This window comes from Macaca nemestrina, chromosome 5, assembly GCF_043159975.1.
Source record: "Macaca nemestrina isolate mMacNem1 chromosome 5, mMacNem.hap1, whole genome shotgun sequence".
NCBI classification, from domain to species: Eukaryota; Metazoa; Chordata; class Mammalia; order Primates; family Cercopithecidae; genus Macaca; species Macaca nemestrina.
The window spans coordinates 48,089,908-48,106,670 of record NC_092129.1 but is presented as its reverse complement, the minus strand read 5'-3'; the positions used below and the strand labels follow the sequence as shown (position 1 = coordinate 48,106,670).

At 39.4% G+C, this 16,763-nt stretch overlaps 1 protein-coding gene across 6 annotated transcripts in view; it reads right to left on the bottom strand.

The window, feature by feature from the left end:
* LOC105465752 (androgen induced 1) overlaps positions 1 to 16,763 on the bottom strand; it is a 275,445-nt gene that overhangs the window by 167,695 nt on the left and 90,987 nt on the right. For 5 of the 6 annotated variants that reach the window (XM_011714329.3, XM_071096534.1, XM_011714330.3 and 2 more), the window contains exon 3: positions 3,546 to 3,647. The exons of the other annotated variant lie outside the window; for it this stretch is intronic. In XM_011714329.3, the coding sequence (XP_011712631.1) occupies positions 3,546 to 3,647 (102 nt within the window). The remainder of the gene's footprint in view (positions 1 to 3,545; positions 3,648 to 16,763) is intronic. 6 annotated transcript variants of the gene reach the window in all.

Below are 16,763 nucleotides of genomic sequence, written 5' to 3'. Positions count from 1 at the left end.
TTACAAGCTATAAATATAAATATTTAATATTTAATATAATAAGAATATAAATATTCTAAAACTATATTTTCCTTGCCTTCATTTCAGCAAAATTATTAAATATGCTATTATAATGGAAAATTTCACAAAATTTTCGCTCTACTGATAGTAATAATCTAAAAGATGAATCGAAAATAAAATTATAATCAAAATGTATACAATTTGAATTTTCAATTAAAATTCATACATTAAAACAAATGTGAGAACTTTTTTGTTCTTGAGACAGGGTCTCACTCCTGTCCAACAGTCTGGAGTGCAGTAGCATGATCATGGCTCAAGCAATCCCCCCACCTCAGCCTCCTGAGTAGCTAGGACTACAGGTTCATAACACCACATCCAGCTAATTTTTTTTTTTTTTTTTTTGAAGAGACAGGGTTTCACCAAGTTATCCAGACTGGTAAGAAATTTTGAATGGACTTATTTCCATATATTTAAAAATGTTATTTTAAAATTAATATTAAAAACCAATTAGAATTAAGAGCAAATACAAATTATAATAGTTATTACAACTTAAAATATTATTTAAATAAAGAAGAAAATGCTCATTTATTTGAAATGTCATTTTATTACACATTTTATTAAAATTATTCATAATTCCAGCATTTAATGTTCATATTTTAATTGCTAGGCTAAAGGATCAGCATCACGGTTTATCAATTTTGTATCTATAGTTACACAGATACAGAATTCAAGTAATGTAAATTGTTTAATATTGCAAAATATGCCTGAGCCACCATGCACAACTTCTTTCTCCTCAGTAATTCTGGAACTATCAATTGGAACATGAGGAAAAACAAAGAACTGGTCATTTATCACTATTAGGACACAGAATTCATTGTGAAAGAATCTATTGAGCTCACATTATCTTAGAGGATTTGACATATTAACTAATTTATCTTTTCTCTTTCCTAAATATTTGTGTCATTCAATTCCTCCTGGTGTTTCTAAGTAGTATTTGTCTCCGGGAGTAAGAATTTTAAGACATCAAAGTGAATCAAGGTAAAATTAACAGAGGCAAGTCAAAGTTCTAGCGGCTGGATACATGCTTAATAAACCATTTGTTCAAAACATTAAAAATTTAGAACCAGGATCCACAAAGACTGTGATTCATTCTCTGGCATGAAGGTAATATTGTGCAGTTCAGGCCTGTTAACAATAGGCCAAAGTGGCCGAGACTTTAATTCTATAGCACATGACGCAATTATTTGTTGTTAGCAAAGTTTCTCCTAATGTCAGAACAAGGTAACTGACATCATTTCACATTCAACTGGAGGCTGCAACTTCAGGAGTCTCCCTTTAATACTCACAATTTGGACACTCTAATTAGTTATCTAGGTGATATTACTCCTCCTCATATTTGGAGATGTCACAAAAGATACTATTTGTACAAGAATATGCCTGCCTTTTGGCCACAGCCTGCTCCTGATTGAACACATAACAATGTTTTTTGGTGTAACATTTGAAGTGATGATTTACAAAGCCTATCTCCATTTACAACTCAGCTCTTGGAGATAAGGAATTTCATAATGTCTTTTTCTTAAAAATACGCACCTAATTATTGACTGCTTTATCTTAGACAGCTAAAATATGCTAAACAGTTTGAAAGCAAGCTTTAAAATACCCTGAAGATGTTTCTCTTATATTTTGTTAACTTTACTGTTGTAAAAGCTATACAATGCTACTCTTTTTATCAATAATCAATTAATGTTTACTTGTTCAGATAAAATGTGGCCACACATTTGAGGCCAGACAGGCCTGCATTCAGATCCCACTTCTACCACCCTGAGCTATGTCATTTGGGAAAATTATATAATGCTTCTGAGGTTCAGTTTCTTCATTTGTAATTGAGATCATTCCTTATTTGCAGTGCCATTGTGAAAATTTAATGATACAATCACTGTGGAGTGCCTGGCACACAGTATATTCTCAAATAAATAAATAAATAAATAAATAAATAAACAGTAGCTATGTAACTGACAAAGAATTATGGAAATCAGCTATAGTGAATTCATTCATCAATTTAATAAACATGTATTGATCCTACTGTATGCCAGACAACTGGGCAAAGTGCTTGGAATAGGAATTCAAAGGCTGGTTTGCACTAGGAGCTTAATATTTCTGTGGGGATACAGACATGCATAATAGAGATATGAAAGTGTTGTGCAAGCACAAGTAACGGAATAGCTAACTTTGCTTGGGGAGTTAGGAATGGCTTCTTAAAGAAGATAGAAACTAAGCTAGCAGGAATTTGTCAGGAAAGACTGAGAAGGGCATTTGGGGCAGAAGATTGCAAAGGCATGGAGTTACGACGTGCTTTTCACATTCAAGAAAAGGAAAAAGTTGGAGAGGGCCATAGTAACCATGCCAGGCCCCATGGATGGCTACACTGAACTGACAAGACCCAGCTGATGTGTTTGGAAATAGACCAGAAGTGCCATGCTAATCCTTCAAGAGTGTGGCTCTAACTGAACTAAAAAAAAAATCCAATTCTCTGAGATATGCCACTTTTGATGAATTGGCTTAAGGAAGGATTGATCAAAACCCTTCAGTACAGTGATGTTTGTTTGCTAGACACACCACTTTTCTTCAAATATACCAAAATTGGGGGCAGAAGGGAAACTGTTATTTTGTACTCAAGGCTCATGATTTCCAGCTCTTCCTTCCCCTATAATTTCTTGTGATGGGCTGCCCTTTTCACCAGGAACACCCCGGGACATGTTCTAAAACTGCTGTAACCAAAATGCATGCTTCTTAGTTAATAACAAAGTAGTGCTCAATTCCAAAAGCTGAAAGGGAAGATGACACAAAATTTCACTGCAGAAAATATATCCTCAAATGTTGTAAAATGATGTGAAAACCATCCAAAGCACTGGATTTGAAACTAGTGAGGGGAACATCATGGCTAAAGCATCAGAAAGAATTAGACTGAGAAGAAGGAAAAGGCCTCAAAGCCACAGGCAAACACCCTAACTTGGGCAGAACCCTAAGAGGCAAACAATCCCACTGCTAAAGACACCTCCAAATGCCTGCAACATATCTCCGAGAGAAAGTAACAGCCTTGCTGCCCATCTGAGGGAAACTGTCCAGCTGCAGTAGTTACTTCCAACAAAATCCTGTCAATGTGAGGTGCAGGTGGAGCGGAGGGCTGGTGGCTGTGTAGGTGGGAATCCAACCCTGGGCTCTGAGGACAAGCCTTCTAATGGCACAGAAATTAAATTCATCCCAGAATTGGCTAGTTATATTATTTAACACCACTGACACACCCACCTTAATAATCTGTGGATTCATCTACTACATAGTTTGAATAATGACTCAATTTCATGGGAAGAAGTTTCTATTTATATTCAGTAAATATTACAGTATTCTCTAATTGTAATCTCCCATTATAACCTTCCAAGATTTCATGGATTTTTAGGCAAATTCTATGGAAGGTCTCAATAGCAGATAATAGCTATTTAATAGATTTTTTTAAAATAAAAGAAAGCCGTTTGTTTTAATCCACTCACCATTCCGTGATTCAGCCACCCTGGGATAAAATTATCCAGCAGCTTCGGGTATATCATCTCTCTGTCATAGGCATAAATGATCCAGAACACTGCTACAACAAACTGGAAGGAAAAAGAAATTTTTTATTTCAAGTTCATTGACTATTCACAACATACAATTTATTGGTTAACAATAGTTAAAAGAACCCAACAGAATTTGGAATCTATGATGAAAGACAAATCGGTAAACCAGCTAATGATTGGAAACACAGGTCTAGCTTCATTCCATTAGTAGTAAAAGTTAAGGTGCCTCCTCTATCTCTGATCTCCCAACTGTGTTCTTTCAGGCAAAGGGATTGGTTTCTGAGGGAGAAAGAAGAGGCCTGTTTTCATGAACAGCTCTGTTTCAGGGCTAACTGTACTGATCTGATTCCTCTCAAGAGGGTTTAAAAGTTCACTGGTGGTTTTTCGGATCCCATTACCCACTATCTAGGGTTAGCACACATTCAGGAAACTGTCGGGTATGTCCCTTTTCCTTGAACCCATCATGTGGTTTAAATTAATCTTCACATTCTCAAATTTCCACTTCACCACTAGCAGCATTGAAACCACTGCTATAAAATCTCCTAAAGTCACATTTCCAGCAAATGTATTAATTTATACAGACTAAGCAAGGGCTTTAGCTGCACTGAGAAGCTGGGTCCATGGAGGGTAAAGGAAGATTCCTAATTCTCTTGGAATAACTTAGAAGTTCATCTGGGTTCCAAAGGTTTGTTTTGGCCCAACAGCAACATAATCATCAAAAGAGAGTAGAATACCCAATGTATTATTTTACCCTTCTTCCAACTAATGGTGAGAAAAGAAGTTCAGATAAAATAATGAATGGCCCGAGGTCTTAACCTTCAGCACTGAATTTAAAAGAAGTGTATGTTTTTGTAAATGTCAAAAAATGTAGCATAGAAAGGGAACCATCCAACAGGAAGAGATAAAAGTCTCTGTAGAGTGATGTCTCAAAATAAAAAATGCTACAAAATGGAAAAATATAGCATAAATATTAGAAACAATTTTGACTTCATTTTATATCTCATTCATGCTCCCATATTTTATTAATAAAAATAATAGTTTAATGCCACTTCAAATTGGTGGTTTTGGTAGGTTGGTGGAAGAAAAGGCCAGAATGAAAGAAATTAAAGTGGTGGTAGGTGGCAGGTAGAGGCAGTAAAAGGTGACTCCCGTTTCATGGCAATGGGCAGTGAGGGAAGGCAAAGGAGGCCGGCTATCTGAGACATGTAACAGGGATTAGGAGGGTGTGTATGATCTTACAAAGTAGGAGATCCAGGCAGTATTTTGATTGGCTAAAAGTCAGAGTAAAAGGAGATAGAAAGGGAATGACTGATAAGCAAGGCCCAGGAAAAGAAAGGGATTAGGATTATAAATACAGATGAAGCATCCTTCCCTTTAAAGTGAAATGCAAGCACTTTTGCTGACAGTTGGAAATAGAGCTGAGTGCAAAGGATTTGGGGCACTGCTATGGATAATGTGCTAGGAAGTCCATAGAATATTTAAAAGGAAGACTGTCATGAATCAGGAAGACCTAACAGAGATCTAATAACAAGATTTTGTAATAGAACCAACCAGAATGTTTTCCCAGGCTGTCTTGAGGTCTGTGAAAATGAGGATTTAGGAAAAAGAGGGTTTAGGAAAACTTGAGGATCCTAGGGATTTTGTAGCACAATGGCTTGGGTAACTGGGACAGATAAAAGGTTGAAAATAAGGGATGCTATGAGAACAGAAGAACGTCTTTAAGCAACTGGCTAGCATTTCTAAGCTGGTACTTGGATTACATGAGATATCACACCTAAAGATATTAGTGACAGACAGTAAACACTTAATTAAAGATAGTCATTCCTGTTTTCACTTCTTTTGCTGGATAGATGTGACAAGTGACACCAAACCAATTAGGGCTGATCATGTGCTCTGATGCCAGGGATGCATTGCCAGGCATCACAGCAGTACTACCCCGCCCCATGATTCCAGCCTTGCTATTCAAAGCGGATCAGCAGCACTCATGTCACCTGAAAGCTTTTAAATGTACAGGATCCCAGGTCTCACTCTGATCTGCTCTGATCCTGCATTTCAATAAGATCTTATGCACATATAAGTTTGAGATGTTCTGCTTGGGGAGGCTCTACTTTGGCCACCTTGAGCCTCCTCCCTTCCCATGGAGTGAAGAGATCCTGTGGCCAAGTGGCTTGTCTATGCGGAGCATGCACCTCTTCCCTTGGAGATCACACCTGGAGTAACTGTGAGCCTGGAATTCCCTGCCCACATAGTCATGAGTATGCCTTGGGGCATTTGTGGATCTCCCCCTCCAGTCTGAACCCGAAGGTAGACTGTGCAATAAATGTGTGTTTACCTTAACCTGAGGGTGGTAAAGGCACATCTGTTTCTGGAGGGTGAGGACCAAAGGTTTGCATTTTGTCTGGGTGTCTAAATACAGGCATGAAGCCACTTCAGTCCTGGATGGAGCCACTGATGCAAATCTCTTCATCTTTGCCATATAACATAACCTAATCAAGGGAATGACATCCCATCATATTCACAGGTCTCTCTGATACTCTATGGAAGGGGATTGTACACGCTGTGCAGCAGGGGATGGAATCTTGGCGTCATGTTGGAATTCTGCTTATCATAGGCTCCCACTGTGTTCTTTCTTTCCAAATTGTTTTGACTCTTTTAAGTCCTTTGCATTTCCATTCAAATGTTAGAATCTCCGACTGTTAATTTATACAAATATCCTGCTAGAATTCTCATGGTGACTGTTTGGGGAGAGCTAACATTTTAATAATATTGAATCTTCCAATCCATGAGGATCATTTGTATCCCCTAACTTGGGTCTTCTTTAATTTCTCTCAGCAAAGTTTTTGGTTTTCAATGCACAGATACTGCACGTATTTTGTTGAACTTATCCATAAATATTTCATGTTTTGTGATGCTATTGTGGAGAGTATTATATTTTTTAGATTCTTTTTTGTTAGTTTATAAAAATGAACCAATTTCTGAATATTGACATTATATTTTATACCTTTGCTAAATTCATGTAGTAGTTCTAGTCGCTATTTTAGAAATAGTTTTGCATTTTATACTTACACGATCTGCAAATAAAGACAGTGTTTTTCCCTTATAATTTTATGCATTTTACTTCTTTTTTTTTTTTATTGCACTGCCTGTGACCTGCAGCAATATGTTGAATAGAAGTGATGGAGAGTGAGCATCCTTGCCTTCATCTCTATCTTAGGGAAAGTGTTCAGTCTTTCCACACTTAAGTTTGATATTAGCTGCAGGCTTCTCTTAGTTGTCTTTTATCAAGTTGAGAAAAATCTCTTCTATTCTTACTTTATTTGGGAATTATATACATACACAATGAATAAGTGCTTAATTTTTGAATTTTTTTCAGATGGTTTTGTTTCATATATTGAGATGATCATATAGTTTTCCCTCTTTATTCTGTTAATATGGTGAATTATATCAATTGATTTTGAAAGTCAAACCAACCTTATATTCCTGGTCATCATATATTATAATTTTTATAAATATATATATGTTTTTACTGGATTCAATCTGCTGATACTCTGCAAAGAATTTTCTTTTCATCTCTATTCATGAAGTATACTGATCTCTGATCTGTAATTTTCTTTTCTCATAATGTCTTCACCTAATTCTGGGAATAGTATAAATTCTGGAATCAAAAGATGAGTTGGGAAGTGTTTCCTCCTCTATTTTCTGAAGGGTTTTGCACAAGATTAGTGTAATTTATTCCTTATGCAATTGATATACTTCCCTAGTAAAGCCGTCTGGACTTGCAATTTTTCTGTTGGGTAGATTTGTGAATTCATTTTCTTTAATAAATATAGGGCCATTTGGGCTTCCTATTTTTGCTTGAGTTGATTTTGGTCATTATTATCTTTTGTGGAATTGCTATATTTCATCTATGTTTTTGAATTTATAAAATTGTTCTTAATATTTCATCATGGAAACTAACAAATGCTATGAATCAGGTATTTTTTCCCTAGAGAGAGCCCACTGTTAAATATTTACTAACATACCACTATTAGGAGTCACTTTCTGTTCACCACGAGTGATCATTCACAGCATCCACAACACATGAGACTCAGTGTGAAGCTTTGGTCAATACTTTGATCCCTACCTTATACTGAGGGAATTATATGGGTTATTAAAAGTGAAGTGACTTTCAAGAAAGTGTTAGTTACCTTTCTAAGTGTAATACTAGAAGGTCAGGAGGCCCAGCTAACTGAGTAATCAGTCTTCTAAATAATTCTTTAGATATAAACACAGAACAGATGGTAGCTTCTTGGCTTCCTGCACTGATATCCTCCTGATAGTATAGCCATCAGCAAACCCAAAATAAATTTGAACTCTCCTACCAGGGCATGGATATGGAACAAAAATAGTTTCTCTTGGACAGGCTAAGCGATACTGAAACCTTCCACTGTTGTGAAGAAGTGTCTTCTCTGGCCAGGAGCAATGGCCAGCTATTCCTCATCCTACACCTGCTGCTTCTTGGCTGCCAGGAACAGAATACTGTACTTGAACTGAGAGTGGAAGGAGCACAGTCACTTTCCAGTCCTTTAAGCTTTGAGACAAAATACTTGAGTGACAGCTAGTCATTGATGTCTCATTTGAACCCCCAGAATTACTAGGAAATTAATGCCAAAAGAAAATTGGATTCACAATTTGCCTCCTTTTGAAAGGAGTCTCTCACATGGAGTCTAACAGAAGCTGAAACTTCAGCTTTAGTCCACTTCTAAGAAGAAGCTTTATTGATTAATGGGAAATTCTTTGGAATTGGGTAAGACCAATTAGAATGCAAAGGATGTTGGAGAGAAATTTGCCATGAAGAAGGCTAAAGAGTCACTTATCTATAGATTGGTCTATAAAGGCCGGATAGCATCATCTCAAACATTCACTGTTGACGGAGGGAAGGAAGGAGGGAAGAGGGGAGGAAATGGATACATCCTTAAAGTCTGCAGCTTCAACTGGATAAAATCTTATATATATTCTGATATGTCAGTACTGAGACTTTACCAAATACTCATAGGAAAAAGTTTAAATTCTGTTTGGGGCTCTATTACCTTGCTTCCAGATTTCTTTTTCATGACTTACTTTCCAGTCAATTCTTTCTGTTGCAGAAGGGTAATCTTTAGAAATGTTTCCAATTGTGATTTCTCTATGCAAACAGAGAAAGCATGGGCATGAGAATAAGTTGGGTGTTGTGCATGCTATCTGGCTTCGTCTCTGAGGGCCCCCATGCAAAGAGTGAATGTTTCCTTCAGCAGGACCCTTGCCTTCCTACTTTCGAGATCTACGGAATCCTGGGTGTCCAAGTCCTCTCCTTCTGGCTGATTTTCCTCAACCATACCCTCAAATTCAGAAACGTATAGTGAAGCTTAGGGCTCTCTAAAATGCCACAGTCTCCTTTGTTCCAGAGGACAATCAGTTTCTAGGATTCATTCCTAAAAGCATGACATGGAATTCCTCTCCTTAGAATGTAAGTCTGTGAGTAATGTTAATTTTTTATGCTATGAATTCTGCCCAAATCATCTTAAAACCCGAATCTCCATATAGAGAATTGCCAAAGCACATGTTGATGTTATGCTCTTTTTTTCATGGGTTTTAACTTCATCATTTTGGTACATTTACAATTTATCCATATTTGCCTAGATTTCTGTTCTTCATTATCTCTACTGACTCAGGAAGTAATGATAGAATACAAACCCAGCTCCTACAAATGCCTACATGATTTGGTTCCTTCCTTTCTCTCCAATCTCGGCCTGTGCCATGTTCTGTCTTGTTCCTTCAAGCCCAACCAGTAATTTGTTCCTGAAAATTATTAAGCTCTTTCCCGATTCAGGGCCGCAGCATTTTCTACTCTGTGCCAGGAATGCTCTTCCCCTCCTTTCACATGGCTGGATTCTCTGTTCTTTCAGGTCTAGCTTAAATAGCACCTGCACTAGACCTTCCACTGCTCTGTTGTCTATTATAGAACCTGGCAGACAACAGGCTCTTGCTGTTGTTGCTGCTGCTCAGTTCTTCCTTGTTTTGTGGCTCCTCTATGAGAAAGTGAAGTATCAGAGAACAGGAATTAGTTTGTCCTGTTCATTACTGGTTCCCCACTGCCTGGCATAGAGCATGGATGTGATAAAAATTTGCTGAATAAATGAATAAAGTCTATTGCTGTTCCTTGTACCTGCCAGACTCCACATCTCCCACAGGAGCAAGTACCTTTTTACTCCTTTTCTTCCTATTGACCTAAAATTCCTCCTGTATGTTCCCTGTGGATTTTTGTCCTTCTGTGCGTAAGGAAGAAATCTCCTTCCTTCCAGGCTACTCTTATGGCCCAGCCCTTCTCAGATCATCTATGAGATAGCTCCTCCCTCACCTGCTTAAGTCTTCTATCATCCTATAATAATCCTCTGGACTTCAAGATCAAGAGCAAGACTGAAAGCTCTCTTTCCTTAAGTCAACCAAAAATTAGTAGAATGAGAAACAGAAGCAAAACTGATGAAACAGTAGGAAACACCCATAATCCAAACATCACTCTTTAAAAGGCTGCCAAGTGTTAGGAAAATTAAACGAGGACATGGGGAGACTCTGATGGAAGAAACAAGATCCTGCAGGTCTCTGGTTCAGCGAGCAGAACAGAGCGGTCTTTACAGGTGGCAAACCCTGAAGGACATTAAATGACCCTTGGCTGGGAACATGAGGTCTCGATGCATGGAAGCACTGGGGAAATGCTCTGATCCCTGTTTGGCATTAGGGGTCAGAGGTGATGATGCTAAACATGGAAACGGGCTAGTGTGTCATCTCTGCCAGAGCAGGATGTGGGTGCACTAAGGTCAACAAGAAAAGAGTGGTGGTAACAAGCCTGAATATATGGCTCATGCTCACCTGATGGAAACAAAGCTTTATGTCACCATCCAAAAGAGTTGTGATAAAAATGAGCTGAGGAGAGAGAAACGAGTTGAGCTCACACAGAGGCCATTCTCCAGGACAAGGCAGTCGTGGAAAATAGATGGAAATTCAAGCTGCCCTAGCTCCGTTCCCTAGCCTGTCTCCAGTTCTATCCTTTCACAAATAGCTGGCTCGGTAAGAACAAACCAATTTAAGAATGCATAATCACAAGAAACGAAACAGTATGGGATGTAGTCATAGATACCACAAAAAACATAAAGAGGAAGATGATTTTAAGAAGTCAGCAGAATGATACACACCAGAAAAGTTTGCCCCAATAGGTATAATTCATGATCAAATAATTCTCCATTAAAGAAAAGAGGTCAAAGAAGAAAAACTGAGATTCGAGAGAAGATAGAGCAAGAGGAGAAGAGGATAAAGGTGAATGAACTTATGAAATAAAAAAAAAACATAAAAAATAAAACTAAAAGTCACATTAGAGGCAGTAAAAGGAAAAATTGTCTTTGGTGAAGACAGTCGGGGTTTAGCTTTCTGCAGAACTGTGGACTAGATACACTGAAAAACCTTCCCACTGTGAAACACTAGGTGCTAAATAAATTACAACAAATATACTTTTAAATGTATTGCTGAGCACACAAGAAAGGAAGGGAAATCACTAGGAGCCACAAAAAAAAAAAAAAAAAAAAAAAAAAGAAGAGAGGAAAAATGAAAACAGAAGCAAACTCAGAAACTGGGACTGCCTGGAGGCAAATACCAATATGAGAGTCAGAGCACTCTGTGGACTGTGGTCAAGGAGGTGGAAGGCAAGGCCTGAGGCCACACAACGTGATGGAGGAAATCAAGCCAGAAGAGCCTGGCCCGCAGAGGGCCTACACCTTCAGAGAAAGGGGAGCCTGGAGAAAGTACTCTCTACCAAGTCAAATAAATTGCTTTTTACTCCTAATTGCCCAGACTTTTTTAATCAAAAAGGTTTTTTAATTTCATTTAATTTTTTTCACATTGAGATAATCATTTTTTCCTCTTTTATCTTTGTATTAGTGAAAGTGAAGCTAAGATAATTAAGCAAGGTCTGCAAGGTCTGAAAATAAATTTTAAACTTACACCAAATAACTGTAATGGATACTGTAGTGCTTTCCCAGATCCCCTCTTCAGAGTCAGGGCATCCATTGGCCAGTGCTTAGGACTATCAGTTGCTGGCCGTTCTCAGCTGTATCCTTCAACGGGAGTTGCCCTCAGCTACAGGGAATGGAACAGCCCAAGGTCATGCTCCCTCCTCAAGGCAGTACAAACCCAATGACTGGCTAATGCAAGGATACAAAGACCCTACCCAAATTTAGGATGACTGTGAAGGGCCATCCCAGCTCAAGAGCTCCTACTGTGTCTCAGTTACAACTACAATATGGGTGAGCTTCCCTCTCTGCCCAAAGCTGTCTTCCTTACTTCCTAACAGGGGCACCTCCCAAAGGCTGCCTCCTTCTGCATCTCAGAGCCTGGTCACAGGAGTCCAATCTAAGACAGCACCATTCATGTAGAAGTGCAACAGACAGATACATTGAAGCACGAACATATTTGTAATAAATAAATCACTATAAGGAAATGTATAAAAAGTAAACATTCTTTACAATCTTCACCTGCAAAGATCTTTATTGCCAAAGGGAGAGGTATATCTTTCAAGATCTTTTTCTACATATGTAAAATGCACTCTACACATTATTCTATGAAATTAGGTCATACTATACCTAGTCTTCTGCAATTCTTCTGACTTAATATTTTAAGAAGATACTCCATGGTTCTTAAGTGCTCCATAGAACCCCACTGTAGGATGATGTACCATAGTTTACTCAAGTACTCACTAATGGATATATGCATTCTTTCCAATTTCCCAGTTTCTAACAAGGCCACAGTAGATGTGTTACATGTATGTTTTTATGTACTTACATTGGACCTCAGAGGGATAATTTGCAAAAAGCAAAATTACGTTTGCACCAACCTACATACTAGGAGAGATGCTCCAGGATCTGAGGCCCCCATTGTTGGCTCGGCTTGCTGACATGAGGCTCCTTTGTCACTCCCTGTCCCAGTACCACTGCTTTCACCCCAGCTTCAGGCTCTAATGTCCCTATCCTGGACTCCTGCAGTAGCCTCTTGGCCAGGCTCACTGGCTTCAGTTCTCTTTAACTCCATCTATGCTTTATCTTGGTGTCTGAGTAAGCTTTGAAGAACTTGCCAGTTCAAAAGTCCCAACGGCTCCTCCATGCCTGCAGGACAAAAAATCAAACTTCCTTTGTGGTCAAGCCCCAAATGCTCTTCCCAGTCCCTTTCCAGCTTCTTCCAGGGACCCTCTTCACCAGACTATGTGTGGCTTCCCAAACTCATCACACACTCTAAGTATACATTCCTTTGTGGGTTTTATAACTGCAGCTTTAAATTCATTAAAAAACAACCCATTTCAAAATCTAAGCTTTATCCATTACTGCTATCGTGGTGCACTTGTTTTCTTCCCCCAGTTTCTTGTCAAACATAATTGCTTCTTTCCTTGACCCCCACAACACTGTGCTTGTAACACTGGCCTACTTAACTCTGACTCCTGCACAGCGGCCAGTTCCTCTAAGCTGCTGAGGGCTCTTTCACCCTCCAGGTCCCCATCAATGTTGCTCCCTTTCCCTAGAATGCCTCCCACCATCCCACCCAGCTCACCCTACCATAGGAATGGGAGCTTAGATATCACCCCCCCAACAAGAAGCCTCTCCTGAGCTGTCCTAGCTTCCGGCCCCTGGTCTTCGCACATGCTCTCATAGCACGTTACATTTTTCCTTCGTAACATGAGCACAGTTACCATGAAATAACTGACCGTAGGCTAGGAGCGGTTGCTCACGCCTGTAATCCCAACACTTTGGGAGGCCAAGGCAGGCAGATCATGAGGTCAGGAGATCGAGACCATCCTGGTTAACACAGTGAAACTCTGTCTCTACTAGAAATACAAAAAATTAGCCGGGCGTGGTGGTGGGAGCCTGCAGTCCCAGCTACTCGGGAGGCTGAGGCAGGAGAATGGCGTGAACTCGGGAGACAGAGCTTGCAGTGAGCTGAGATCACGTTACTACACTCCAGCCTGGGCAACAGAGTGAGACTCTGTCTTGGGGAAAAAAAAAAAAAAAAGAAATAACTGACTGTGTAATTACTGGTTTCTCTTCCCAGTAGAATGTAAACTCCATAAGGGCAGAGACAAAGTCTATCTCTTCTCTGTTACACTGTCCCATCTCTTTTCCTGCCTTATATTTTGAAACTATTTTGAGTGGCTCCCGCCTATAATCCCAGCACTTTGGGAGGCTGAGGCAGGTGGATCATTTGAGGACAGAAGTTCGAGACCAGCCTGGCCAACATGGCAAAACCATGTCACTACCAAAAATACAAAAAAAAAAAAAAAAAAAAAAATTGCCAGATGTGGTGGTGTATGCCTGTAATCTCAGCAATTCAGGAGGCTGAGGCAGGGGAATTGCTTACCTGAGAGGTGGAGGCTGCAGTGCACCAAGATCACACCACTGCACTGCAGCCTGGGCCAGAGAGAGAGACACTGTCTCAAAAACAAAACAAAACAAAAACCCCTCTATTGTGAAATAATCTAAGACTCATAAATTGAAAGACAACACAGTGTTCCCGTGTATCCTTCCCCCAGCTTTCCCCAGTGATATCATCTTACATAGCCATGGTACATCCTCAAAACCAGAAAATTAACATTGATCCGATACTGTAACCTACAGACTAAATTCAGGTTTCACCAGCTTTGACATGCACTCATTTTTGATGGAGGTGGGAGTGGTATCACACATATAGATTTGTATCACAACTGCCCTGCTCAGGATACAGAAGCATTCTGTTATCACAAAGAAACTCCCTGGTACTAACTCTTTTTTTTTTTTTTTCCTTTCTTTCTTTTTACAGAGTCTCACTCTATCGCCCCAGCAGGCCTGGTACTCTCTTGATAGTCACACCCTCCCCACAACCTTAACTAGCCCCTGGCAACTGTTGATTTGTTCTTCATCACTACAGTTTCATCATTTTGAGAATATTATACACATGCGATCTTTCTCAGTGCTTTATTAAGGCTGGCTTGCCTTTGTGTAGTCTTAACAATCTATGGGCCAGAGATTTCAAAAGCAACATGTTCTTTAAGAATCATAACTACTTTAAGGTAGCTACTATTATTTTACCTACTCTTACAGATGAAAAAAACATATCTTTAGAAAATTTCAATTTTAGTAACTTTCCCAGAGTCAAAAAGTTAATAATGTCCAAACCGGAATGTGAGGTCAGGCAGTGAGACCCCTATGCTTTCAAAGTTTTTTGCAGGGGGAGTAGAGACAGAGTTTCACTTCATTTCCAGTCTGGTCTCGAACTCCTGGTTTCAGGTGATCCTCCAGCCTTGGCCTCCCAAAGTGCCGGGATTATAGGCATGACCCACCACACCTGGCCACTTTGAATCTCTCTAAACACTTTTTGTACATATTAGATACTTTTGAGTCTATTAATAATTAGCTGAATAAATAAATTAAATGCCAAAGACTATTATTTCATAGCTAGTTCTGGGTCCCCTAGAAGAACCTGCACATAGTCGGAACTCAACTTTTGGCGAGTAAATCTGGTTAATCATTCTAGAAAAAAACTAAAGGGAAAGGAAAATGGTCATGAATGGTGAAAAATCATCAAGCTGGTCCTCTGGATTGAACATGCCTCACAAGGCCACAGGGTAGCAGCATTCTTGTCTGTTATAGTAATAAATGCATTAATAAAATCTCTGCTGGGCACAGTGGCTCACACCTGTAATCCCAGCACTTTGGGAGGCCGAGGCAGGTGGATCACGAGGCAAGGAGTTCGAGATCAGCCTGGCCAATATGGTGAAACCCCGTCTGTACTAAAATACAAAAAATTAGCCAGGCATAGGGCACCTGTAGTCCCAGCTACTCGGGAGGCTGAGGCAGGAGAATCACTTGAACCTGGGAGGCGGGGCTTGCAGTGAGCCGAGATCGCACCACTGCACTCCAGCCTGGGTGACAGAACAGAACAAGACTCCATCTCAAAAAAAAAAAAAAAAAAAAAAAAAGCATTTCAACCAGGATTATTTGAACAGGTACATCTTCCCTCTAGGAAATTCATATCCATAAGAAAGAGAAGCAATAGTGACTTAGAATACTTGCTGGTCCTAACTGATACCTGGGTCTTGCCTTGTACCTTGCACATTTCCTTCCCTACTCAAATTTTAGTTAATAGGCTCCCATCATATTCTCGCTTTATCTTTGAGGTGGAATCTTTCCACAGAATGCCAGCTTGCATGGATGGATCCCTGTGACTAGCTGTCTCTCTGGATTTGCAGATGGGGTCTCTGAGGTTGTACCCTGTGTCATCCCTGTGACTTCAGGCTGAAACCGCACCAATCTTGCCATACTCCTCCAGTTCTGTCTCTTCTCACAGCCTCAGGCATCTCTATCTGGTCAGTTTTACCACTGACCAAAACATGAGAATGATGGCTATTAGGGTTGATTTTTTTCCCACCTACAGAATCCAAATTGCCTGGGCTTGGCTTCTAGTGGTGGCAGTCTTATTTTGTGAAGAGTGATGTCTGAAGGGTCTGGTTAGCAAGGTGGTGTGCATTGTGAGAGGGTAGGGCGTGGCGAAAATAAGGCCTGAAGGGAGGAAACTTTTGTACATCTGGTTGTCTTATGCCTCACACAGGTGAGATTATCCCGTAAGTTGAACATTTTACCACTCTAATAACTAACCCTCCTGTTATGGGCTCAGAGTTAGATCCATTTAGAATGGAACTCCACTCCAAATAAATAAATCAAGGCTTCTTTCACTCTCTGTCAAGTGACAATAAATGAAATAATTAAACAGATATCCATAAACCTCACATAAGACTATTTTTAATATGCTAGGGAACCACTATCAATTAGGATTGATTTACGTTTCTTTTGGGAAAAAAAAAATCTATTTGGGCCTTTTCTCCACCATAAAATCACTGAATAATCAAACTCTTGCTGTCTTTCTGTCTCATTTTTTAAATAAAAGGGGACTATAGATATTTGATAAAATTACATTAATGTGAGTATCCAAAGGGTAGCTGTAAGTACACAGGAGAGACATGCAGCTAAACACATCTCAGTTACCTGAGGATAAAAGTAAGAAACACCTAATTTAATCCAATCTAGTACAAGTTAATTAACAAACCAACCATGCTTTTTTTTAGAAGCA